Source organism: Sciurus vulgaris, assembly GCF_902686455.1.
Source record: "Sciurus vulgaris genome assembly, chromosome: 3".
In the NCBI taxonomy this organism is placed as follows: domain Eukaryota; kingdom Metazoa; phylum Chordata; class Mammalia; order Rodentia; family Sciuridae; genus Sciurus; species Sciurus vulgaris.
Genome location: NC_136463.1, coordinates 2145687 through 2172635, shown reverse-complemented (window position 1 = coordinate 2172635; position 26949 = coordinate 2145687). Strand labels below are relative to the sequence as shown.

General features: G+C 58.5%; 1 protein-coding gene and 2 long non-coding RNA genes across 3 annotated transcripts; 1 reads left to right on the top strand and 2 right to left on the bottom strand.

Annotated features, from left to right (window-relative positions):
• The first annotated feature begins 390 nt into the window (after positions 1-390).
• On the top strand, positions 391-2064 carry LOC306657303. Its single transcript, XR_013762754.1, has 3 exons — positions 391-804; positions 1100-1340; positions 1616-2064. It is a non-coding gene; the product is annotated as an uncharacterized lncRNA (long non-coding RNA).
• Positions 2065-8065: 6001 nt separating this feature from the next.
• LOC306657040 lies at positions 8066-12303 on the bottom strand. The gene is made up of 4 exons (XR_013762701.1): positions 12188-12303; positions 10573-10639; positions 9732-9856; positions 8066-8637 (listed from the first exon to the last, which is right to left on the bottom strand). It is a non-coding gene; the product is annotated as an uncharacterized lncRNA (long non-coding RNA).
• A 4708-nt stretch (positions 12304-17011) lies between these two features.
• Positions 17012-26434, bottom strand: NPTX1 (neuronal pentraxin 1). Its single transcript, XM_079133414.1, has 5 exons — positions 25683-26434; positions 25194-25401; positions 23166-23410; positions 21770-21949; positions 17012-21054 (listed from the first exon to the last, which is right to left on the bottom strand). Exons 1-5 carry the CDS (start codon positions 26124-26126, stop codon positions 20833-20835), a joined length of 1299 nt encoding a protein of 432 aa, XP_078989540.1. The 5' UTR covers positions 26127-26434; the 3' UTR covers positions 17012-20832.
• Between the last annotated feature and the right edge of the window lie 515 nt (positions 26435-26949).

The window sequence follows — 26949 nt, the reverse complement described above, 5'->3', positions numbered from 1 at the left end:
CCTGAGTGACACGGAACGGGGCGGGGTAGAACCAGGACTGGCCTGCACTCAGTCCTCGTGTGCTAGACTGGAGCCCGAATCTCAGCACACAAGAGTGGGAGCAGCCCTGTCCCCTCAGACACACAGGAGACAGGCCCAGGCCCTGGGGCTGCTTGGTGCTGGGCTGGGCTGTGAACCCAGGTTCTGGTCAACTTCCGGGCAGCCCGAGGTGTGCAGACCTGTAACACCAGGCCAAAGAGCCCACAATCTCGGGAGGGTCTACCTGCTGCCTCCAGAAGTCCAGAGGAGCATGGCAGCTGGGCCCCTGTCCCTCTTCCACCCCCGGCCACCAACCGTGAGCCAGATGCCTCTGCCTGCCGTGACTCAGCCCGGCTGTTACTCAGCCTCCCATTTGCTGGTGGTTGCCTTGTTGTTTTTTTCATTTCTTTTCTTTTTAACTTTTCCAAAGTATGACATCGCCACTCAGCCATGGCAGGGTGACACTCCTGCAGCACTGGCAGGGCCTCCTTTCAGGCCTCAGTCCATGAGTGCCCGGGAGTGACCCTGGCTTGTTCTGGCCACGTGGCTGATAATCAGACACTGGGATGAGACGTCCCTGGACTCTGGTCCCGGACAGACCTCCAGGTTGCCTCCAGGGCAGGCAGTTGGCACCTCGGTTCCACCTGACTCTGGCACGGCTGGGACACCTGTCCAAAGTCACCCTCCCCAGCTGCCTCAATGTCCTTGACACTGTGCCCTGGGGACCAAGAGGCCAGAAACCCTCCGAGGGAGGGGCATCCCAGAGTCCCTCTTCTCAAGGAAGGGGTAAGAAAAGGGGATTTGTCCTGAGCAGGAGGTGGGTCAGTGCTGCTCGAGGCTGGTGGAGAAGGGCTCTCCATGGAGGAGAGCAGCTTCCCCAACACTCAGCCCGGGCAGTCGAGGCTGCTGCTCCTGTCAGGCGCTGAGGCCCCGTCCTCAGGAGCCAGGCAGGGAAGGACAGCCCTTGCCAGTGTGCTCCCTCTCAGGATGGCGCCCAGCGCGGGGTGCTGGTAGGTGTTAAAAGCAGAGGTCAGCCCTGTTGGAGGCTCAAGGCCTGTTTAGGATCTCTCTCTCTCCTCAGCCTGAAATAAAGTCAGCCTTCCCTTTGAGGGCAGTGCTGTGGTGCCAATGAAACGCAGTGGGAGCCACCAAGTGTGGACCCGTGTCGACCCTGAGTCTGGAAGGTTCTCCATCTCCGAGAAGGTTTGCTGAGCAGCAGTGGCCCACACTCCAAGGGGATCTGGGAGAAAAGGAAGTGCTTCAGTGGCGAGCACTGAGGGACTCACCGTCCTCCCTGTGACCCCAGGGGGCAGCCAGGCTGGGTAAGAGGGCCGGGTGGTCCCTCCTGATTGCTGCACTCAGAGCAGGGTTATGAGGCACAGGGAGAATCCAGAGGTCTTGGCGGGACGGGAAGCTCACGGCACCTCACAGGCTGATGTGGGCATGAACTCCAAGAGGGGTCTCAGCCCGCAGCCGATGGCAGGGGGAGCAGGGCTCCTGCATCCAGCTCACACCTCCTGCCCCTGCTGCCTCTTCCTCTCCTCCTTCCTCTTCCTTCCCCTGGACCCGCTCTCAGCTGGGCTCCTGCCTCTTGTAGGGAACTGAACTATGTCCGCCCTAACTTCCAACTATGACTTATTAGAAGAGTCTGCAGAGGTCATGAAGCTAAAAATCTCAAGAAGAAAGAAGGCAGAGGAAGGTTGGAGGCAGAGGGGAGGCTGCGGGAAGGCTCTGGCAGAGGTGGGAGTGACCGCAGGCCGGGACACCAAGGGTCACCGCCACCCAAAGCTGGAGAGGGCCGTGGTGGGTTCTAAAGGACCCAGCCCGCCGGACCTTGAATTTGGACTTCCGGTCTCCAGCAGTAAATTTGCTGACCTAAGTCACACAGTCAGCGACCACACAGCATCCTGTTCCTTCTCCCCAGCCCAGGCCCCAGGGGCTCAGCCTGAGGAGCTGAGGGCAGAGCGCCCTGGTGTGCAGGGGCCCCAGAGCTGTGCTCCAGCCAGGCCCCCTGGGCTGCAGCCCCACAACACGGCTGGCCTTGCTGCACTCCAACTTCACAGTAGAACCTGGCCAGGCGGTCCCTGCAGCCCACAGGCAGCTGAGGATTTGGGGTGGAAAAGCCCTTCTGAGGGAAAGGGGGTGCTGGGGTGGCTGCTACCTCGGTACACCTTCCTGTGCCTGGGAGGCCCCCCTTCCTCAGGGAGGCACAGCTGCCGTTCCCTCCTCCCCTGCAGCCCAGCCCTCTCAGTGAGCAGCCCTGGGAAGCAGCGCCCCTGCACCCTGTGAGGAGGGCGTGGCCCAGCGCCCTGGCTTGCTGCTGGCTCCCTGCCGTGGGTTTGGGGGGTGGATCCCAACTGTGTGGCCACTAAGGCCCAGAAGTCACCGGCCGCCTGACACCCCGCGAGCTTCCTTTCTGTAAGCCAGCAGAGTGGGTTCTGCTGGCTGCAGGCAGTGTGGGGATGTCCTGGGGCACCGTTCTCACTGTACGTGGGGCAGTGGGACAGCAGGAAGACCATGCCCCCAGCTCCCGGAGACCCTTCTGTTTAGGGGGTCCATGCTCCTCCACTTCCCCAAGGTGCTCAGTCCTCTCCCCACGCCTGCCCCAGCTCCCTCGGCCCAGCCCAGGGCCCAGGCCCCCTCCTCCCGCCATCCTCCTCTCCACTACCCCTTCTTAGAAATGAAGTCATCTAGAAAAATAATCCAAAAATAGAGAGGAAAAAAAAAAAAAACAAGAAAACGGGATTTTTTCCCCTTCAAACATTTGGTGAGACACCTCCCACACGGATGAGTGTCCACTGGGGCCCGGTTTGGTCCAAGGGAGACTGCGCTTTGGGCTGTGTGTGGCAGGTGGCCCCCAGTCCCCACGACTCCCCAGGGTCCACATGGGGCTTTCCCTCCGCAGCCTGCCAAGAGTCAGCCCCAGCAGCCCGAGGCCCCAGCAGGTGCCCTGCAGGGAGGCCCCCAGCCCAGAGGCAGGTGGGCCAGTGGGAGGGAGGGCCCGGTGGGCGCCTGGCCAGGGAGTGGCCTTAGCGCGCGTGGGCCGCTCCGCCTGTCCCCCTCCCCCAGCCCACGCCCTGGTGCAGAGTTCTCGTTTGTTTATTTATAATTTATACTCAGCCTGCTTCCAAGAACACGTTGAGGCACTTGCTGAAAAGCCTTCCTGGAGCTCAGCTGTGCTACTGCCGGCCTCGGCTAGAGCCCATCAGTCTTCCCTGGCGCTTCCGAGCTCACACAGCCCAGCTGGCTTCCAGAGCCCTCCAGATTTGGCCCCAAAAGCCGCCTTCCCTGCCCCCACGTGCCTGGGGTTCCCTGAACTCAGCCTTGCAATGCAGCTTGCTCAGGAGGACCCCAAGGCCCGGGTGTCTTCTCCCCTCTTGGGAGGGGACCTGTCCCTGATGTCTTCTCTGGTCCTGGATGGGAGGGGCACGTGGCACCTCTCTCTGCCCCTCGCTTCTGCTGGGTTACCTGGGGCAGGGGGCTCCTTTCTGCCCCATGCAGGGGAGAGGAACCAAGTTGCTGTTAAAGACAACAAGTGACGATGACAGTGAAGGTATCGGGGTTGCCCCTCCGTGCTGGAAAGGTATTGGGTCTTTGCCTGTGGGCAGTCTCCGTGGTTGACACCCCCGAAGGGAAGGGTCTCTAAGGTGGCCCTGGACAAGAGGACGGCTGGAGAGGAGGCACTGAGGACTCAGTCTGGACCCCCAGCAGGGGCTCTGAGTAGAGGCAAGAGAACCCAGTTCAGGGGGTGCACGTGGGCACAGCTGTGCGGCCACTACAGTCACAACCTCGGCTCAGGGACAGAGCTGCCTGAGCAGGTAAGTCCAAAGCACAAGAAACAGGCCCCCAGGAATTGTGGGACCAGAGATGTTGCTGGTTTGAAGCCACCAAACTTCGGGGTAACTTGTCACACTGTCAAAGCTAAATGATACACCCAGGGGTGGCAGATGACACAGCCAGGTCCCACCTCTCCTGAAAACAAGTCCAGAGAGAGGCTCTCCTGGGAAACCTTGGCCCTTCAAGGCCGTCCTTATGGCTGGTGCCCTGAAGGTAGGACAGAGAGGACTCCAGGGAAGAGAACACCCTGACCACTGAAGGCTGAGGAGCCCAGTGTGGGCCGTCAGGCTGGGGTGAGCAGCTTTAGGGGCACACCTGGGGGGCTGTTTCCACGTTGACGCTGGGGGCAAGAGGGCTCCCTGGGTTCCTTTTCCTGACTCTCCCAGCCCACCTTACTTCTGGGAGGAGTCAACCTTATGTCCCAGGGCTGGCCTTCCCCAGCTTGGCTTCTGTGGCACCTCCCACGGTGGGGGACAGCAGGCAAGGGTGCACGCTGGGGGGGGCCAGAAGTGGGAAGCACCACTGATTCTTCGGAGCCCTACTTCCTCTTTTGTAAAATGGAGCAAACGATGCCCAGCTCTACCCTGTGCAGAGAGAATGACAGAGTCCACACAGCACGTCTTGCCCACCCCCTGCGGCCTGTTTTTCCCTCTGCAAAACAAAGTCGCCTCAAGCGACTCTTCCTCTGCCATGTCTGTAGGTCCAACTTGTGCCGAGCAGGTGGATGCCACTGCCCAGTCCATGCCGCAGGGCATATCACAGGGCCGTGTGGATGCTGTCCTCTCCTCCAGCACTCTCCAGTCTAGAGCCACAGGTCTGGCTGTCAGTCATGACAATGCCAACTCCTCCCTCACTCAGCCCAAGCCAATGTCACCTGGCAGATGGAGAGCCCTGGCAGGGAAGGACCCTCCAGGTCAGGGCTGCTCTCAGGAAGCCTGTGGCAAGGACATATGCCAGCTGGACGGGGTCAGGGATACTCCACCACTTGGTGGGCACACTGCAGTGTGTGGCCTTTCCCTGGTGCCTACTCTCCATGCTACCAAGCTCTCTGGGGCCACAGATGTCCTGGCCGTGGGGGTTGAGGCAGACCAGGTGTCCATTCCTGGCCACATGCTTCATGCCAGAAGGACCGAGCCAGCACGGCCCCTTGCTGACATAGCCCTGCTTTTGGAACTGAGAGAGGCAGCAGCAGGAGTGAGGGCCAAGAGGAGCCAGGCATTTCTCCCGAAGGAAATGCCACTGAGAGCCCCAGATCAGTGCAGGAGCATCTGCTGCCAGAGTGGCTTCTGCTGTGCCCCTGTGAGGTTGGCTGGCATATGGTTGCTCTGGCCTGTCCAAGCCACATGCCTGCAAAGTGGTCCTCTCCAGTGCCCACGCCCACAGGGAAGCCGGGTGTCCAGACACTGGATGCAATTCTGGGCAGCCCTGGAGGCTTGTCTGGCTTTCTGCCTGGGAAGTAGCGTGGCACCCCAGGAGGAGCAGCCAAACATGGAGAGCGGTGCTGAAGACCCAGTCCCTGCACTGGGTGAGCTCAGATGAGGGGCTGCCCTTCCTGAACCTGCTGTCTTGTTTGTAAAGGGTCTGTTATATAAACGGAGGCCACCTCGAGCTACATCAAGCAGAGTAAGCAATCAGTGACAGCTGGCGGTTTCCCATTCTGTCCACAGGACATGTTCTGTGCCAGCTGCGGCAAGCAGAAGTGGCTCCAAGGAATGCCAAGGACTTCCTGAGATCCTACCCTAGAAACTGGCCCCACCCTCCTCCTTCAGTGGGCCTCACACTCTCTTCTCTGCATGGCTGTAACCACTCTCCCTGTCTTTCTCCTCCCACTAGACCCAGGTGACCTTTGAGGTGACACCAAACCAGCACTTGGCATGGTGCTCCGCACACAGGAGGGGCTGCCTCTGCAGCTCAGTATCTTGAGGCCCAGAAGATCCTAAGCTTTGAGTGTTTGAAGGGTAGGACGTCTCCAGGTGCCTAGGTCCTCCTATAGGAACGGGCTCTTCAAGGCACTTGGCACATGAAATGTCCCCCAACCCATGCCGTTCCCCTTCCCTCAGGAGAACCACCCCTTGGTCCAGCTCCTGCCTGGAGGGCTTCTTCTGTGCCCTTTCCTTCCTAGGGAGAAGGAAAGGACGTCCACCAGGCTAGCGCTTCACAACAAACAAGTTCCCAACTAAGTCTGATGGCAGCAGCAACTGTGGAGACAAAACAAGGCATGGAGTGTGAGGGTGGGTGCAGCTTTAAATACGGGCCCAACTCATTACGGAGGTGGCGTTCAGCAAGGTCCTGGGGTGAGAGCCACAAAACATCTGGAGACGTGTCCCTGGCAGAGGGGACAGGTGCAAAGGACCCGAGGAGGGCGCAGCAGGCAGGTCAGGAAGCGCTGCGGCAGGCGGGGTAAGGCCTGGCGGCCAGAGGGGCGCAGGGACCAGAGGCGGCCTGCCTACTTCCCCGCGGTCACTGGCTGCTGTGCTGGGAGGAGGCTGCAGGACGGGGAGGCCAGGCTAGGCTAAGGCAGTGACCCGGCCGGCGGTGCGGTGTGGGGGTCGGGGTAACACCGAGGCTGCCTGCGAGCAGGGAATGGCGGACTGAGAGTCCCAGGCCGAAGCGCGGCGGAAGTCACGGACTCAAGCCGGACTCAAGCCGGAAGTCCCGCCCCCGGCCATCCACCGACCGGAAGCGTGCCAGCCTAACTCTCGCGAGGTTCCTGGGGCCCCGCCCCCGCGGCGCCTCCCTTCGGCGCGCGGCTGACCGCGTTGCCGTGACACCCAGTGCCGCGTCCGCGGAGGTGTGCGGCTCCGGCTCCCGCCCTGCGCCTGGGTGTCGCGGACGTCCTCTGTCCCGAGGCCCATTCCCGGGCAGCTCGAGGGCGGTGGCCGCGGACAACCGCGTCTGCTTACACCCCGCCAGGTGCGCAGAAGCCTCGGCCGCCCTTTGCGGGCGCCGTCCCGCCGTCCGCCCCCTCGCGCACCCGCGTCATCCCGGTTCCCGGCCCCGGCCCTCTCTTCCCGCCCTGGCCGGAGGTCCTGGGGCCTCCCTGGAGGAGGCGGTCAGGCACACACAGCGCTGCGCCGTGCCCGCCCCCAAGTTCAGGCCTGGGGTCAGCAGGAGGAACCACCCGAGACGGGGCAGCCCAGACGGTCAGGGCCCACGCCGCGGCCCAGCCGCAGGGAGGTGGGAGGATGCCAAGAGCTGCAGCCCCCTGTGGACAGGGACGCCGGTGGGCCTCAGCCCAGTGCTGGACCCCGCGGAGCAGGCCCAACGAATCAGCGTCTAACGGGGAAAGGATGTCAAGGAGAACGTGATGCAACGTGAGCTCCGTCGGGAGGCTTGCTGCTCGGTTCACCCAGCAATCTGGCTGAAAGGAAAGTTACAGCAACTGGGGAAAAGTACAGTTGGCTGGAGAATTCGGTTTAAAAATAAATAAATAAGGTTTAAATTATGTAACTAACACGTGTTCAGGGCAGAAAACTTAGGGAAACACTTGAAAGTGTGAAAATCCTTGATCCCTCAGCCATGTAGAACCACTCTTAACATTCAGAACGCTTTCTTCCAGTCTTCTTTCTTTTCTTTTTTTAGATGTTGATACACCTTTATTTTGTTCATTTATTTATGTGTGGTGCTAAGAATCGAACCCAGTGCCTCATACATGCTAGGCAAGCGCTCCCAACTGAGTCAACCCCAGCCCCCGGTCTTTTTTCTTAATGCGTGTGTGTTGTTCCTTACAGAATGTATGGATATGCCCCACCCCATGGACCCTTGTGTGAATGGAAACAGGCGTTTGATGTGATTCATGAAGTTTCCTTTCCTCCCAGACACTCCATCCTTGCCTCCTTCCAGCACAGTAGTAGCCGGGGACAGGTGTAGACAAGTGTGCACTGATTAGGCTGACACTCTTGGGGCCTCTAGGTCTCAGAGCTGCTGTTCCCCTGCAGGGGGCTCTAGGGAATGCCCAAGGGTACACCATGGTGGGGAGAGGGTTGCAAGGAGGCTTGAGGAAACCACCAGCCAGGGAAGGAAGGGACGTTCAACAAGCAGACTCAACAGAGGGATCCACCCTCCAGGTGCCTAGGATCCCAGAGGAAGCAGACGTAGCCATTTCAGTGAAGGCAACAAGGGGCCCCATGCCAACACTTGCTCTGCAGTCCCCAGGGACATGGGGTACCCCAGGACCAGAAACCAAAGGAGAACATGCACGATCTCACCATTACTGGGGACAGAGGCACATGTCCTGGCACCTGAGCCCAAGTAAGAAGTAGTGTGCTTGTGCTCTGAGCCCCATCTTTCTGGCTGGCAGCAACCCTCTAGCCTAGTCCCTCCTCTCTAAGTAGCAGCATTGTCCTTTGACCCCTTTCTCTGGGGTCCCAGGAACAGCCTCTGGTCCTTCTAGGCAGCCGTTCATGCAGCCCCTGACAAAAAGACTGTGGAGGGTCGGGGCACACAATCCTGTGTGTTTTGGCTACTTGGTGCTTGCTGGTCCTTCAGACTTTTTGTCTTAAAGAGGTCTTGAGTGGGCTGCGCAGATAGCTCAGTTGGTAGAGTGCTTGCCTTGCAAGCACAAGGCCCTGGATTCAATCCCCAGCACCGCAAAAAAAAAAAAAAAAAAAAGAGGTCTTGAATATGGTGGTCCCTCTGCTCAAGGGGAAGTAGGTGGTGGCAGTGGTGGCTCTTCTGTGCTCCTTCTCTACCAGGGTCCTTGGTCTTCCCAGGCTGCCTGGAGCGGGAGAAGCAAACAGCCCTGTCCAGCTGGCTGCAGCTGGTTTCCTCTGTCAGAAGCCTCTGGAAAACAATTTTGGCACTAGAAGTAATCTGCATGTTCCTGTCCTCAGGACCTGTCCCCCCTCACCCGCTGCTGCAGGGCAGTAGGAGCCCCCACCATCCCCAGCAGCCCCAGGGGAACTGCTCCAAACGCCTCTGCCCCTCTACAGCCTCCGCTGCTTCCCAAGAGTGTTTCTTTCCAAAATCACTTCCCTTTTCTCCTCTGCTTAAAACCACCCAGGGGCTTCCCATCTCACTCAGTGAAACCTGATCTTTCCATGGTGTAGGAGGTGTGCATTATGGTCCAGCCAAAGTTCCCAGAATGCACTGCAGTGGAGTCAAGGTGGAAGACTGACTGGAAACCAGCAAGGTCCCGTGGGGGTGGGGTGGGGGTGGGGGGACTGCAGCATCCCAGCTGGAGGGTCTTAGGAAGGACCTACAAGGCTTGGGCTGTGTTGGGAGAACAGCAGACAAGGTTCAAGGAAGCAGACCTGTCTGGGGGCTGCCAGTAAGCCAGGGCAATGCTGTGATTGGGGTCTCCATTTTTATGACAAAGGCAGGAAGAACAGGGAAGCAGAAGCCCTCGCCCATCAGCCAGGAGAGGGCACGTGGGGTTGCCTCAGCTCGGATGACGCTCACACTGTGTCCAGACAGGGACCCAATAGGTCTTGTCTGCCTCCATCCATATTGGTCATGGAGGGGCCTTGTCTGACACTGGGTAGCTACAAAATTGTTGCAGGCGGCAGTAGCTAGTGGCAGCAAAGCCAGCTGGTTTCTTTCAGGTCATGTGACCTGCCCCAGCTGCTCCTTCACCCCCTGTTCCTCTTGTTCAGCTGTCCCTGCCTGGCCAGTCACCTTTGTGGCTGAGCATGTTGTCCCTTCCCAGTAGCTGTCACTCTGCGTGGCCGGCCGCAGCTCCAGGGTCCACATGACTGCCTCCCCCTGGCTTCGCCGCCTCCTCTCGTTCTGTGTCCATTCGTCCTGCCTGCCGTTCTTCACGGCTTTTACCACCACTTGCCTCTGCACCGAAGGGAGTCCTATGTTCTCTGTCCCTGCCGCTCTCCCTCTGCCCATCCCACCGCCAACTTCCACAGCAGGGAGAGTCTGGGTGGCACCTCATTTCTCCTTGTCGCGGGGCACGTGCTTGCGTGCAGCTGTCTTGCGGAGCACTTGAGCTTTCTTTGTCAGCACCCTGCTGTGGGTCATACTATCTGCCAGAGGACTCAGAGACCAAGGTGGGCTGTGGGCGGGATAGAGTGGCTTTGACCAGATAGCTCCTCAGCACCCCCTCCACCATCAGACCCAAGGCACCAGCAGAGCCCTATAGAGCTCAGACTGCCCACTGCCTTGCCCAAGGTGGCCTGGCTCCTCCTTGCATCAGAAGCTAGCCCCCAGCTGGATCAGGGCCCCCACCGCAAGCCAGTCAGCCACCTAGCCCTATCCTGCGGTTCGGCCTGAGGGCCTCCCTTTCCTTTGCTATTGAAATAGAAGGACCTCTGCCCCTTATCAGTGTCCTGGGTTGCCACAAACAGTGGCTTACAGTCATGGGAATGTATTCTCTCAGTCCTGAAAGCTGGAAGTCCAACATCAAGATGTCCGCAGGGTTGCTCCCTCCTGCAGACTCTGAGGAAGGGTCTGTGCCAGGCCTCTTGGCTCCTGGCAGCGGCTGGCAGATTCACAGAGGTACCACTCCCCTGCCTGTCTCATGGTCACGTGGCATTCATCCTGGGTTGTTCTGTGTCTTCTTATGAGACCCCAGTCATACTGCATTTGGGGCCCATCCTGATCCCATTTGACTTCATCTTAACTTCATCTTACATCTGCAAAGACCCTATTTCCAAATAAGGCCCCACTCACAGGTTCCGAGTGGACGTGACTTTGGGGGACCGTGTGGCTCTGTCCATCCCTGGTAGGATGTGTCGTGCTATGATGGGAGGCACACATCCCTGCACTTACCTCCCTTGGTGTGTTCTGGCTTCTGCTGCACACTGGGTGGTGGTCCCCCCTGGACACCCCTCGACTCCTGTGTGTGCAAAGCACAGTCCTGGGTGGCAGGCACTCCCGGCGTGTGGAGTGGCAGCACCTTGCAGGGACAACGCGCATCTCTTGTGACTGAGCAGCCCGTCCCTGTCTCCCTGGTCCTTGACCCTCCACATGGCTCCCCTCCTCGCAGGAGGTCTGTGGAAACCACGGTCCTTCGTGTTGGGCGCTCTCTTCCCTTAACCTTTCCTTCCAGCCTGGACCCCTGGAGGCGTGGGGCACCTAGAAAAGCCACTGGGGTATTTTTCTAGAGGCAGCCAGGCTGGCCTGGGGTGACACTGTGCCCGTGTGACAGCAGCCAGGGCTTGTCTCAGGAGCACTTCTGCTCTTCCTCCTTCCTGCATCTGTGCCGACATTCTGTGATTCTTAGAGAACCAAGATTCTGAAGAGCGAAACCCAGAGCCAAGAATGCTCAAGCCAGAAGGGATTTCTAAGAGGAACAAAACAGACAGGGCGTCTGCCCACAAGTTCACAGCCTGGGCGGGCAGACCCGGCCGTGCAGACCCACCCAGGCGCTCACACTGGAAGCCAAGGTTGGTGGGATGAGGCAGAGCAGCGGGGACTAAATTACATAGGGACAGGAGCAGAGAGGTAGGAGTTAGTGGAGCAAATGATTTCTTGGATGTGAGACCCAAAGCATGGGCAATAAAAGAAAATACAGGGACTGGGTCTGGGACTCAGTGGGAGAGCACTTGCCTAGGACGTGTGAGGCCCTGGGCTCAATCCTCAGCACCACATACAAATAAATAAATTAAATAAAGAACAATATAGGATGTTTTAAAAACTATAGAGAGGACATCATAAAGATATGAAACTTTTGTACATCTAAAGACACTATCGGCAGAGTGAAAAGACAACCCACAGGAGAAAATATTAGTAAACTATCTATCTGGTACAGTACATAAAGAACTTCTACAAACTCACCTGCACCAACAACCAAACAACTCAATTCAAAAAATGGGCATAGGACTTGAATAGGTATTTCTCATGAGAAGATTATCCGAGTGACCAGTGAGCACATGAAAAGGTGACCACCATCACCAGTCAGTAGGGGATCAAGGCAAAACCACAACAAGATACAACCTCACATCTGTCAGGACAGCTGTGAACACAAAGCCCAAAATAACAAGTGTTGGTGAGGATGTGGAGAGGCCGGAAGCCTCGCGCACCTTTCCTGGAGTGTAAAGTGGTGCAGCCGCTGTGGAACAGTGTGGCAGTCCCTCAGAGAGCTAAACATAGAAGCACCGTGTGACCCAGCAATTCTACTTCTGAGTATATACCCAAAAGAACTGAAAGCAGAGACTCAAAAGATCCTTGCAGCTGGGACCGTGACACATGTCAGTTATCCCAGCTGCTTGGGAGGCTGAGGCAGGAGGATCCCAAGTTCAAGGGAGCCTGGGAAACACAGTGAGATCTCGTTTCAAAAAAAAATAAAAATAAAAAGGACCGAGTATGTGGCTCTGTGGCCAAGGACCCCTGGGGTCATTCCCCAATCCCTAGTGGGGACGGGGAATACTTGTCACGTTCTTACCAGTGTCAGTCACAGTTGCCAAGAGGGGGAAGCAACCCATCGACAGATGATGAGTGGTGAGTCCAAAGTGCCGTGTGCACACCGGCAAGGTCCTGAAGCAATGAGACGTGCTGTCCGCGGCTGAGCCCTGAAGACAGGCTGCGTGAAGGAAGCGCGTCGCAAGAGGAAGCTTGCTGTCCCTTCCCACTTCCTTGGCATCCCTGGAACAGGTGACCTTGTGGTGGCAGAGAGCGGAGGGTACCGGGGCTGGCGCGGGGGCAGAATGGGCTTTCTCCCCATACAGGGTACAGAGTTTGCAGCGATGAAAACGCTTTGAGAATAGATAATGATGATGATTGCATAACATTGTCAGTGTGATCAATGCCACAGAATGGACACTTAAAAATGGTTGAAATAGCAGATTTTATGTTGTGCAGCTTTACCACAATTTAAAAAATTTATGTACTATACTAAAGGCTGTTGAATTGTATACTTTACAGAGGTAAATTATATCTCATTAAAAACATTAAAGAGACAGAGAGAGAGAGAAGTTGCTCCCACATGCAGCCCCCTTGCAACTGTCCCTGGGAGGGTAGAGTGGGAGCAGAGGAGAAGTGTGCCCTGCCTGGGCAGCACCACTGCGGGCAGAGCCCAGCTCTGTCTGCCTGCACAGCTCTGGGCAGATTTCTATGCTGAGTACAGCCTCCCCTCCGAAGCCAATTTTCTGCACAGTGGAAATGTTTTCTCTGTGCCCACTTGAGCAGATGGCCCCCACCTTGGCCTGAATTGAGAAGCACAGAAATCAAGCGGGACAGACGGCTTCCTTGGCAGTATCTTACAGGCACACAAGCACGCACGCTCATGCCTGCCTCCCCTCCCCTGCCCTGCCAGCCAGCCTCCTCCTGGCTACACACTGGAGCTCCCCAGGAGTCTGAGCTGGGCTCCAAAGATGGCTCCTCTTTGGCCTTGCAGACCCCCAAGTGGGCATCTGGCCACCTGGCCAGGTGCCTGCTGTGGTGGGTGTTCGGGAACTATTTCCTGGACGAACACCTGAGGGAATGTGCTGCAAAGACCTTGGTAGTGGCTTCATCTCCTGTGTCCGCTCCTCCGCCCCCTCCTCTGCCCAGGCCCTGCACCTGCACCACTGACGAGTGCCCGTCTGGAACCTGTCTGCACTCCTCCCTCACACGGTGGCTGGGAAGTTCCCGGGCCACCACCGATGTTGAGTGGGGTTGGAGGGGCAGCGGTCTGGCCTGAAGATTTGGGGAAGGACCACCAGGCCCTCAGGGGAGGGTCCCCACAGTGGAAGAGGCTGACTGTTGGTGGGGGTTGGGCAGGGGCCAGAGTTCCTGTGGAGCAAGGTGGGGACAGTTTGACCAGGGGGGTCAGATGGCCTTTGCAGAAGGGCACTACTGGTACCCACGAGCTGGGGAGGCCAGGCCTTAGGCTCCAGGGAGAACCCAGTGGGGCCACAGAGACCATCCAGCCCTTCCCTGTCTTTCTAAGCCAGGACTCTGGTGGGCCAACTGCTTCCCACTTCCCCAAGGGACCAGGTCAGTCTCAGGAAGTGCTAGGGTCCTTCTTGGAGGCACCAAGGGACAAAATGATTTCTAGGTCATAAGAATCCCACTGTTTGGTTGGGGGTGTGGTTCAGAGGTACAGCACTGGCCCAGCATGCCTGAGGTTCCCTAGGTTCAACCCCCAGCAACACAAAATATGGAATTCCACTGTTAGAAACATTTGTTTATACACCCAATATGAGGGGAATATGTCACCAGTGAGCTCAGAGGGAGTTTGGGGCATTTCCAGGGACTAAGCCAGGCTGGTCTGGGTCTTAACAGTCTGGAAGAGAAGGAACTTCCCCTGCTTCAGGTGGGTGTTTGGAGAAGTCAAGGAACTTACCTGAGCGTGGGATGTGGGCATGTGAGCAGTTTGCCCCTCACAGCCAAGGGAGCACGTTTGTTTCCTGGAGGTCAGCAAGGGGAGGGGACACTGGGACAGAGCAGATCAGGACTCCTGGGCTGCTCCGTGGGCCAGGGATGACTGGAGAGAGGAGGGCCTGCCTGGCGCAGGGAGGCACACCTCCCTCCTTCACACCCTCCAAGCCCAGCACCTGAGTCCTGGCAGGGAACGCCAGGCATCCGGCAGGAAATCCCCAGGCGGGGCAGCAAGAAGCCAGAGCGGATGGTTCCTTCCGCTAACCCAGCATGTGTGTTGCGGGGTGAGGTGGCGGCAACCAAGCCCCCAGGCTCCTGGCTTACCACCCCCAGTTTGCAAGTGTCCTGCGATCTCTAATCTGCCTGCTTCCTGGAGCACCAAAGACAGCGTTGGGTGCAATCCTCTGGTGTGGAGCAGGAGGCACACACCAGAGCAGGAGGCCTACGGTCCTGGCGCCCGCAGGGGCTGCTTCCAGCCACACCCCAGACACCCCAGGACTTGGTCTAGCCTCTTCTGTGGAGCCTCCTGCCTGGAAGTGGTGGGGAAACAGTCCTTGAGAGCTGAGCACTGGGGAAGGTGACACTGACCACACTCCCTGAAGGACACTGAAGTCCGGGGGCTGTGGCCAGGCTAGCCCACAGCCCACCTTCAGGAAGACCCCCATCATAGTTCATGTTGTTACTAAGACAAAATATCTGGGCAGGCAAACTTAACATGGCAAAGAGGTTCAGCACGTTCACACTTCTGGAGACTGAACGTTCAAAATCAGGCAGCCCCATGGGTCCACCCTTGGTGAGGATCTCCTGGTGGAGGGCAGGAGCAGGCGTGAGGAAGGAAAGTCACATCAGCAGAGAGGAAGTCAGAGGCCCATCTGTTGACACGCCCCACAACCTAAAGGCCTCCCACTGGGCCCTACCTCTTAAAGTCCCCTGGCCACTTGGCCATGCTGCGCACCAAGTGTCCAGCACTTGGACCTTGGGGGACCACTGGAGTCGTGGAATCCGTCACGCTCTCCAGCCGGGCATCGACTCCCTTCTCTGGGTCTTTGGCATCGTGGAGGAGAGCGGGTATGGGGCATGATCCCCTCAGTGATGATGACCCTGAGAGGACTCTGGAGGAGGGGTCCTGGTGCGGGGGCACCTAGGGCCTGCCATGCACTCCGTCCTGCTTTCACAGCCCTGCTGGGTGCCCAGCAGCCCATGTGACAGGTGAGGACCCTGTGGTTGAGCCAGGCCAGGAGGGCTCTGAGCTGGGGTCCTGATCGTGGGTTCCCCCTCCAGCCCTCACGCAGCCCAGCCGCGCGGCTCTGCACAAGCCACGCACACCCTTGTGACCTCAGCTGCCTGAAAAGTGGGGCTGTGGGGCCAGATGGCTCTCAAGGTGCTCCCCACCCGGGCTCCTCCAGGTCTTGGAGGAGAGCCAGAGGCACCTGAAGGTCCAGCGGGCTGGCCCAGCCCTGCAGAGGGTGGATGAGGCCAGATGAGTGGGGCAGCGTGGCGAAGGCTCAGGGAGGCTCTGGCTGCCTTCACGTGTGTGGGCAAATGGGGGGCGCTGCCACTCAACGCACCGAGCACAGCGTAAGCAAGAGAACTGTGCACGAGAGCTTGCCGATGGGGCCATCTGCAAATGGGCAGTCTCTGCAGGGGAGCGAGCCCCCGTCACCAGAAGTGTGGAAGCCGAGAACGGTTTTATGCGTCAGAGAGGCTTCCAAGACCCTCCGACTTGGAAACACTAGCCAGCGCAGCTGCAGGGCCTGGCGTCTTCCTTCCAAGCAGCTGCTGCTGGTGCAACGGGCCACTTGAGACGGTCACTGCTGGACAAGGCCAGGTGTGAGAAGTGGAGGAGCTGAGTTCCTAGTGTTAGTTAAGATGCCAAGTTCTGAATGAGCTCTCGGAGAGATTAGAAACTTAAGTGTGCAGCAGCCGCTCGCGTAGCTGCGCCCTGTCCTGAGCGGGAGGCAGGAGCTCCTGGACGGCACCACCAGGCCTGCACTGCACACGCACTCCGTGGCCCACCCACCCCCGCGGCCCTGCAGGGAACAGGCAGGGGTCCCCAGCTCAGTGGGGCTGCTCTCTGCCAACCAGGATGCTGAGTGCCAGGCAACAGTGGCTCCTTCATACCCCTCCGAGCCCAGTTCCTGAGTCCTGCCTAGGGAACATCAGGCATCAGGCAGAAAACCACCTCCCACCTGCCCCACAGGGCCAGTCACTGGTTCTTTCTGCTAATCCAACCTGTGTGCTGCGCTTGCACAAGGGTGTGTGTGTGTGTGTCGGGGCAACTGAGCAACCAGGCAGGCTAGTCTGGCTCCACATTCCCCAGCCCCAGGTTATAAGTGTCCTGGGGTCTCTAACACCAGGGCTCCAAGATCCTGGGCACTGTGTCCTTTGGAAGGGAGCAATTTACAAGTTTTGTGTACATCCAGAGCCTGGTTAGGAAAGCAAGTGCTTCCCCAGGTCCAGGGCCCCAAGGTCACCCACTCTGCTATGTGGATGTGGGGACATGTCCATTTGAGTGCAGAAAAGTGGTTCAGAACTCCAGAGGAGGGATGTGAGGCCTCTGTCAGTGGATGTGGCAAAGGAGAACAGACGGGACTGCTTGGGACCAAGTCCAGGCCCAGGAGGGAGCAGGGAACCCGGATCAGTCCCCGCTCCAGGTCTAGTGTGGTCTCCCCAAATTGGGAAATCACTTCGCCTCTCTCTGCCTCAGTGTCAGTGGCCCTTGGGAAACAAGGAACCCCCACACCTGCACCCAGGGGTTTCTGGGACACAGTACGTCGCAAACCCAAGTCCCTTACGGGTGAAGGTCATCTGTACCCTCCAGGTGAGGAAGGTGAGCCCAGGGGCGTGGCCAGACAGGTTGATGACATGGGCAAGTTTTTTAGAAAAGATCCAGTCCAAGGAGACCACAGTCTTTCTTCACTCTTTACTGTGTAAAAATAAACTCAACAATTCATGTCATTTCAGCAAGAAAATGAAAAAAAAAAAAAAAAAAAGCAAGAATACCAGTAGAAATAGTGCATTTCTAGAATTGCTGATGGGAGGTGGCAGGTCCCATGGATTTGACCCATTTGATACCCAAAAGGCTGCAAGTTGTATGAAAAATGTACAGCTTTGGTTAGCAAATAATGAAAAAGTAAGATACATCGATTCTCTTTCATATTTTACATTATATACATTATAACAATGTCAACTTCAGGGGGTTTGCTTTTATTTTTATTTTTTTTTTTTTAATTTTTTTGGCAAATAAGACAAAATTGGGACTCTAAGTATTGGGCTTTTTTCTCCTCAATGACTTGTTCCCTTTTAACAAACGGCACTGCACTAAGTCCACCGTGCACAGAAGCGATGCGTTCCCAATGCTATTTGAATAAATTCACGCACTGTGTGTCGAGAGACGGTACCAGAGCTGCTTCCAGCCTCGTCTTAGTTGCCATAGGCTTTCAAAGGGTTCTGTCCTCTTCGTGTCGGTACTGTGTGACCCTAGCTGCCTCTATCGAGGTTGGAACTGACACTCAAGTCCTCAGTTTGCGCTACCTAACCAGTGAGCTCTAAGACAAAGGGCCCACCATTAGTGACTTTCCTGACCTCCTGTCCCCAACATGCCTTCAAGAACAGGTGGGCCCGCCTTGGAGCTCACTGGAATGACTGAACCTCGGGCCTGCGCGCCCGCCCCTCACTGCCCACAAGACACCCCCTTGGTCTCAGGTCCCAGGGCTGGTGACAAAGTGATTTTTGCAGTCTTAGAAAATAAACTGGGAATCTACAAAAGGAAAAGAAAGCATACAAAATGTATCTCTTTCTTCCAAAATACACGCTTTCAGTCCTACATTTTGGTGGAGCCTGAAAGTGTTTTCCAGGGAGATATAGGTTGAGATCATTTATAGGTTTGTCCTATTCTTTCATAAAAATACTCTTGTTTGGTAATAAACTTTTTCTTCTACAGTAAGAGAAATAATACTGTGTTATCAAAAGCAAGAAGGCTTACGATTCAAGTGGGATCTCAGCCCCCGAGGGCCCGGGGCCTCCTTCGGTAGCTGTCCCACCCAACACCCAGGGAGCTGTCAGACACCAGCTCGGCAAAAGCGAACGCTGTGTCGACAGTGCTTTTTATCTTCTTATTTTATAAAATGGCTTACCTGAGAGAGGCATGTATTATTCAGTGCAAGAGGGAACATCAATCAGATTAAGGAGTCTATGGGAACTGTGTGGATTAGATTTGCGGCTGTGTCATCTACCTTTCTTGGGGCCAGCAAAGTGCCAAGTGTGAACACAGTGAGGGAGTTGAGGGGCTTGGCACTGACTCCAGTTAGGGGCCGGGCGGGAGCTACGTATCCGTGTCTGGCACCATGGGTGCATCAGGGGAGCGGGGTTGGGAAGGGGGCGCCAGGCGGCTGCGGGACCGAGGTTGAGTGGGGATGCTCTGCCCTCAAGCTGGGACAGAGGATGGCTTGTGGTCCTGAACGGACAGCTCCCACCTCGCCCACTCCGGGCAGAGGTGGTTTGGGGTCCGATATTGGCAGGGGCGGGGGCTGGTGGAAAGTGCTGGCAGGAGGGCACCTGGCACAGCCGGCTCTGGGCCTTGCCCACGCGGGGCTCCCAGGCGGCTGGAGTGAGGGTGGGGCTCCATCTGCTCTGGAAAGGTGATTCCAGGCTCTCTTGCTCTCTCCCAACCACAGGTATCGTTCAGGCTCGTTCTCAGCCTACATGTTTTAAGATTGCTTCTTGGTGTGTTTGGGGGGCGGGGAAGGGAGGGGAACGCCGACCTCCCCCCTGACCTCCCCGACACCCCGGCTTGCTTACCCAGCCATTTTCAGTAGCATGGGTGGTCAAAGAACACTGGGTGGCACTCGGCACACAACACAGAACCGGAGAAGTCCATGCAGGCAAGGGAACACACATCGGACCAGGGAGCAAGGAACACGCCACCCGAGGAACATGCAAACAGAGAAGATCCCTGCAGATCCAAGGATGCCACGACCCGACGGGCACTGAGGAAGCACGAGTATCTAAAAAAGCCACTGTTGAACAAGAACACACGGGGCGGGGCCCCCCGCACCCTCTCCGCAGAGCGATGCAGCGCGGGGCGGCGGCCGAACGTGCAGACACCACGGGCACACTGACAGACGCCAACACAGACACACAGATGCACGGGTTTCCAACAACACGACCTGCGCTGCGGGAGCCAGGCGCCCTGGGAGGAACAGCAGCAGGGGCCTGCTCCTCTCGAAGGACATCGCAGCAGCAGGTGAGCCAGGCAGCGAGCAGGGCTCCTAGACAGACCTGCCAGCCTCTGCCAGACTCCTGGAGGCGGCCCACCAGCTGGCGGGACGAAGCAGGGGCTCCCCATCCTGGGCTCCCCCTCCTGAACATTCACTCTCTGCCCCTCACGCACAAATGCGCACACACACATGCACAACACACGCACACACGCACACTTTTCTCCCCTCTTTGGAAGGATTAGGAGGGGATGCTTGTGCTGCTTTTCATGGGGAAAAGAAGCCCAAGGTTCTGGGCGAGTCAGGTCACAGAGTCACAGGCCAGTGGTAGGTTGGGGGCTGTGTGAGCCCTGTGAGGAGTGGGTGGCAGGCCCTGCTCTGACCAGGACCGGCTCCATCTGAGCAGCCCCTGAGCCCCTGCCCCATGGGGAGGGGCCTGAGGTGCTGGGAGGGGTATGGCTGTCAAAAGTGCCATGGGGAAGACCTTCCCATGGACCGGCTGGGCTGAGTCTGTGGCCTTTGGGGGCTGGCTCTCAATCAGCACATGTGTTCCTTGTCCAGAGTCCCACCTGAAGCTTCTGGCCTCCCACTACCAGAGGTGGGGATGGGGCACTGGGCCCCTGAATCTTGGAGCTCTGTGGGACACTCCTCTCTCAGGGCCACTTGAGCCGAAGCAGCACAGCATGGGTGGTGGCTGACAGGTCACAGCCTCACAGGATGCAAGGAGGCAGGAAGGACCAGAAGTGAGGGACAGTACTGGGACAAAGCTACCAAGGAGCAGGCAGGCCAGCCTCCCAGGCCCACACTGCCCTCAGATGCAGACAGCAGGGCTGCTAACCGGGCAGGGGTGAAGTGAGGACTGGAAGGCGTTGCCATCCCAGGACAGAAGCCTTCGACCTTCAGAGAGAATTCACTGCTAATATGGAATAAAAACTCTCTGCAGAAAGGCTCCCCTGGCCTTGACAAACCATTAAAACACATTTCCTACGTCACTAGAGAGCTATGCTGCTCCAAAAGAGGTTTGCAAATGAAGACAAATATGTGCTGGAGAAGCTGCACCAGCCCCAAGGCACGGGCAGCAAAGGAAGTTGGCAAATACAGAGTTTTGACCCATCGTGAGGTTTCCCAAAGCCACAAAGAAAGGAGGAAGTGAGAGACTCATTCTAGAATGAAAGGCCTCCCCAGATGCGCGCGCACGCACACACACACACACACGCACACACACACAACTTTCACCAACTTCTGCGCTGTCCAGAATGCGGATGCCACCTCTTTCACTGTGACCAGGGCATGCCTGGGAAACAGTCAGGGCTCCTAGGGAGAAGTGGGGCTCCTTAGGAATGGAGGAGAGCCAGGACTGCTTCGTGTGCATGAGAAGGACAAAACCTGGCTGTGTGCGTGTGCAGGGGCCATGGCCTTGATCATTCCTGGGGGAAGGGAAGAGACGATGGATCATCACCGCACAAGCAGGGCAGGCGGGTGTGGGGCCGGGGCTCAGCCCTGCCCAAAGCTATCAGTTGATCTGGCGACAGGCCTCGAATGTCCACTTGGTGGCTCCGCCATAGATCTCGATGTGGGACTCAGCCCAGGCGATGACGTTGCCAGAGAGGGCCTTGGTGCTGCAAGTGGCCAGGTTGTACACTTCCCCCGGGGTCAGTTTGCGGTCCCAGATGTTGAAATGGGCCAGCTCTCCCACAAATGCTTGCGTGGCATCAAACCCACCACCCAGAGTGTCCTTTGGAGAAGAGCAGGGGATCAGGGTGGAAGGGTCAGCCAGATGATCTGGGGCCAGGTGGAGATACCTACCCCTAGGGGAGTCTGGGTGTCTATCTCCCCTCTTCAGGGCTGCTATCTGTCCTTGGTACCCTCGTTTCTGGCCCTGAGTCTTTAGCCATGCATCTGTCAACTTCCAAGGGGAGCCCAGGAAAAGGCCTGGTGGCGGCCCCTCTGCTTTGGATAGGGATCTCCTCTTGGGGGCCTCTGGACTCTGCCCAACCTATCCCTCAGTCAGCAAGTGAGGGGTCATGGGGGCTGTGGATGACCAGGGCAGCAGGGTCCCAGGACCCTACTCTGACATCCCTCTTTGCCAGCTACAGCTAACTACATTCCAACAGGAACAGAAGGCCTGGCTTCTCCATCCCTTCACCTCCCTCCCAGGTGCCCAGTGGGAGAGGAAGCACTTCATGGGAACTAAATTATTCATTGTTAAAAGCAGAATTGGCCTTCCCATGCCAGAGAGAGCATCGCTGCAGTTGCCCAGTTGCCAAGAGTGCCGAATGCAAAGCTCACTCCTGCTCCAGGTCCCTGAAGAAGCCCTCAGGCAGGGGCTGGGCCCAAACCGCAGCACGGCTTGCTGCCCTGCTACTTTGGAAGGCCACCTCCTTCTCCTACTCCCAGCCCGTGCATCCCCCAGCCCCGGGCTGCAGCTGCCTCCCGTCCCCAACCAGTACCTGCTCCTGGCCCAGCACCAGCACACCCTGCGGCTTGATGGGATGGTAGGGTGCCAGGTTCTCGCCATTGCCGCCCTGGGTGCCATCCTGGTAGGCTTCCCAGACCCCGTCTCGGGTGGTCCAGGTGACGCAAATGTGGTGCCACTTGCCATCATTGATTACGAAGGGCAGCTTGGCCACCTGGGAAGAATGAGCACACCACACTTGGTCTGGGGACAGCATTCAGAATCACTGATCTCACAGGGGCAGCTCTGATTTTTGTCTCACTTCACTTTCAAAATAAATATCAAGAGCCTCTGCTGAATTCCTGTGGCCCCTTCCCCTCTGAACTTCGGCATCTGTCAGCCCCACCGTGGGTGGGTCATGGGATACCGTGGGAAATGCAGTGCCTTGACCCGGGGCCCCTGAGATCCGTCTGGGCACATGCCACCTCACTCCTCCTTGCCCTCCTCCCTCTTAGCTGGTCTACAAGATAAGCCCTGGAGGGAGGGCAGCATCCCCAGCAGTTTCCTGCTGCCTCCTCCCTGCAGGGCCTCTCCTCTCTTCCATTACTCCATCTCCAGGTGTTAGTCCTTCAGTCTACACCCGGCCAGCCCCTGCGCAGAGCCCGGGGGGATGCCGTGAGGGGACAGCTCTGTACTTTGAAAGCTCAGACCAGCCTTGGAGCAGAATCACACACCCCCTCTCCTGCTCCAGGCAGGGGACGGTGTAGCAGAAGACGGAAACTCACATGCTTTCCACTTGGGGAAATGGAGCCCAGAAAGCACAACCGTCTCTGAGGCGCAGCCTCGAGATCAGGCACCAGAATCTGAGCCCCAGCTTCAGCCATTTACCACCATAAAGGACATGAAGACAAAGGCGTTTGAAAGCGGGCAGCTAATTCCGAGGCAAATGAAGAGGGGTAGGATGGGAAAACGCTCACCAGAGGGAAAGTGGCTGCCCTCTGCTGCCCTAGAACCGGGCACAAGTGGACCTGGCCTTCTCCTGAGAGTAGGGGGCTAAGGGCTAGATGTGGACTAAGGAAGAATCTCCAGGGCACCTTTATTCCCCACCCAGAGCACCTAAGGGCCCCCAAATATGGAGAAGCCAGGCAGCCTTAGGCCCAACAGTGGAGGAGCCCGGATCACATCAGCAAGATGGATGTCCTCCGTCATCTCCCCCACCCGCCCCCACACAGGAGGCCTCTGTCTGGAACTTTCCAGCTCTTCCTATTCTGGAGCAGAGAGCAGGTGAAGGTGCCCCTCCCCACTTCTGGCCTTTCCCCTCCACCTCCCCCAGTCCCACTGGGTAGATGATTTTCTTGGGGCCACAGCAGAATCTGAGGTCACCTGGTAGGACTGGGGCCTAGAGGCCTCATCCTAAGGCTCCTGCAAGCCCTGGTGGGGTGGGGGCCTACCTTGTCATTGATGAGGATCTCCATGGGGTTGTTGCCCCACTCGATGAGGACCAGCTCGTTGGCCTGGCCGGGCACAGCGTACGAGAAAGGCGTGCCCACCCCGGGCGCAGCGCTGGACTTGAGCCACATGCACACGGTGAAGGCGTACATCTCGGGCAGGCTCTTCTTCACCTTAGCGTACATGTAGTTGGTCCGCAGTGGGAATGTGAGCTGGAACTTGTCTCCAGGGCGGTTGTCTTTCTGACCTGGGGAGGATGGGACCCATCCTGTCACCTGCACCTTGACCCAGTGCTTAGCTGGCATCTGAGTCCTGTTTGGTCCCCACCAAACCCTGTGACGCAGACGGGGCATGGGGCCAGCTGGTAAAAAAGCTGACCCAAGGTCTCTGCACTCCAGGCCCGGCAAGCACTCGCTTCCACATGGTGCCACCCTGGGGAGGTGGGGGTAGAGGGGCAGCACAGGGCTGGCTGTGAGCATCTGTCCTTGGGCTGCGGGGTAGGCATGGGAAATGAACAGCTGGCCTTGGAGTTTGTGGATCCTGTCAATGGAGGAGAAGGTGGCTGCAGGGGCAGGAGGAACGAGGCTAGCTCCCCACAGAACAGCCCCTTTGGGGGCCGACCTGCTTCCAGGACAGTAGCTGTGCTCAGAACCCCTCGCCGCTCCTTGTGGGCTCTTCTCTTAATCCCCACTCAAGACGACCAGGCCACGGGCTCCTGCCGAGCATCCCTCCAGGCCCAGACATGCTGCAGCCCAGTGGCCCAGGCCATTTCCACAATCCCATTCACCCCTCAGAAGGAAGCTCTGTCCCCTCCCCCAGGCTCTTCCAGGGACTCTGCCTGAGCCCTGCTGAGAAGTCAGGGCAGGACAGCAGGAGTGGGCAGCATCCCTGGGGCGGGGAGGGGGGCGGGCACAGGGACTGCTCTGAGGAGCCACAGTCTCAGATGAGCTTCCAGGGTGGTTCCTGAAAACTCAGGCTCCTGACCTGGCAGCCTCCGCCTTCCACACAGACACCAGCTTCCAACCTGCCAGCCCACGTCTCCGGGGTTGTCTAAATCCCTCACCCCAACAGACACACACACTGTGGCTGTGGCCCTGGGCCTGCTGGGAGACTGACTCCTGGGAAAACATTCCAGGCCCCTGAGCACTCACATCAGAGCCCAGGGACACATGCACCCTGCCGGCTCCGGGGTGCCCACCTGTGCTCCTACCCCAGAGCCCAGGAAGGAGCTGCTAGGGGTGTCTCTCTAGAGCATTTTAATTTTCCAGCATCTCTCCTCCTTCCCTCCCCCTCCCTCCTGAGGTCCCTCTTTTCCCCTGATCTGTTTTTCAGTTACATAACGTGCCTTAAGATGGCACTGTTTAAATCCATCCGGCACATTTTGCAGTCCAAGCAGGGTCACGTGGCCCTGCTCCGCTCCTAGTTGCACCCCCCTTTTACAACCTTGTTTGATTTCTGCGACTTCAAGGCAGAGCTCATCTGCGTGCCCCATGCTTGGGCCAGCCTGAGTTGGCTACCAGGGAGCTGCTGAGATGCACAAGACGCCCAAACTTGGGTCACTCAGAAAGGAGATGGGATCCTGAGAGGACACCAGGGGCTCAGAGCACCTAGAAGGAAATGTACCCAAGGCCCAAGCGGGCTGATGCCCGGTTCTTTGCTGGTAACAGAGACCAGCAAGAGCCAGGCTTTCTTAACCAGGGAGGGTTGGGCCAGTCACAGCTACTGTGCAAAGTTATTGAAGATTAGACAAATCAAACTGGAAAAATCCAGGGAGTGTGAGCGTATCTTGATGGGGGCAAGTGGACCACGCAATATGTTCCTCTGTTCTGCCTCTTCTCCCTTCTCCAACCCAGGGCACCAGCACAACTAGGGAATAGGGGTGGAAGATCAGAACCTGGGGAGGGGCTTCCGGAGTGGCGGAAGTCGGCGGTGGCGTTTACAGCGCTGAACTGGGTTGTGCAGGGAGTCGGTCTCACACAGTCCCTGGAGAGAGCCAGGGGCAGGCAGCCTGCCCTGCTCTAAGCCCTTACCTTTCTCCAGCTCGCTGATCCGCTGGTGCAGAGAGGTCAGGGCGCTCTCGATCTTGACCCTTTCCTCAGTGTCGTTCTTGGGGCCCCCCTTGCCTTCCTCCAGTGTGTTCACCCGAGATAGCACCTGCCGCTCCAAGTCATCGATCTTGCTCTGCAGCAGATCCTTGAGGCTATTGGTCTGGCTGGAGGAATTGAGGCGGCTGTACTGCTGCGGGGGCACAAGGGCAGGGGAAAACCACACCGTTACGCGAGGAGGGGAGACTGTGCCAGAGGCCCGCGGCGCGGTCCCCTGCGGGCGACTGCGGGGGCGGCCTGGCGGGGAGCTCCGGCGAGTGGCCGCCCGCGGGTCCCCGCAGGCTCGGTGAGGCGCCGGCCGGGCGTAAGCTCGCTGCCGAGGCGGGGGTGGGAGGGTGCCAGGCCGGTCAGGGATAAAGTGGGGGAGGGCAGAGGGGTGCACAACCTGGAGGGGGAACCGCGGCTCACACGGACCTCGAGGTTCTCCAGGCGGGTTTTGAGAGACTGCAAAGTTTGCCCGAGTTGGCTAAGCGTCTCCGCGGCCGGCGTCCGGGACAGGTCGCCCATGGTGTTCTTGCCCGAGCCGGGCTGCTTGCGGCCGCCACCCGCCTTTGCCTCGCCAGGACCGGAGTCCAGCGTGCTCTGGCTCTCGCAGCGGCCCAGCTTGGTGGTCAGTTCGCGGATGGTCTCCTTCTGGCTGAGGATCGTCTCCTTCTGCTGCAGCACGGTCTCGCGAAGCTGCAGCACATTGCTCCGGAGCTCCTCCGCGCCGCCAGCAGCCACGGACGCGGCGCACATGTCGGCGTCCACCGGCACCGAGGTGCAGATGAAGCGCGTCGGCCCAAAATCCTGGGCCCCGCTGCCCAGGAGGCAAAGAGCGAGCAGCGCACAGGTGCGCGCGGCGCGGCCGGCCAGCATGGCTGCGGGCACCTGGCGCGCCGGACCCGGTTCGGCTCGGGTGGGGCTCGGCTCCGGCTGGGACTGGGCTCTGGTTGTCACTCCGCGGGCGGCCCGCGCTCTGGGAGCCGCGTTCCTTGGCCGCGCGGTCCTCACCGCCGCGCTGTCCGGCCCCCACTGCCGCCTGCGCTGCGGAGCCCGCGCCTTTTATGCTGCCGCGGGAGGGGCCTCGGCGCAGCCGACGTCAGCGGGGGAGGAATCCCGCTTTAATTGTCTGCGGCCCTGGCCCGCCGCGCGGCGGGGGTCGCAGGAAAGCTCGGCTGGGGCTGCCTCCGCGCGCCCTCTCCCGCTCCCTCTCCCGCTCCTCCCCGCGCCGCCGCCCCCTCCCACCGCCTCCAACCTCCCGCCCCCGCCCCGGCCAGCGCAGCTTCCCCGAAGGCTGGGAGAGCCCAGGGACAAGTGGGATATCAGCAGGCCACGGGCCTGGCCTCAAAGATGGGCCACTTGGGCTACCCTCTGTGGGGCCCCCCAATCTCCGACGGACTCCGGGCGGAGAGGGACCACGACAAAGCCAGGAGCAAGAACTCGATTCTGTTTGCTTGGCTACTGAGCACCCCCGAAATCCGGTTGTCTGGTGATCACCCCCAAGACCTCAAATACCAACATGCCCGGAGGGGTTCAAAAGCCACAGAGTCTAGGGACTTCCCACGACATGGTTCCTGTCTCTCCTGCGCTTCCCCTCCCCCAACTCCCAGTCTTTGTGGACCCAATAGCGTCCTCCGTGCGGGCGGGGCAGTTGAGGACTTCTCCAAAGCCGCCCTAGGGAATCCGAGCCCTTGCTACC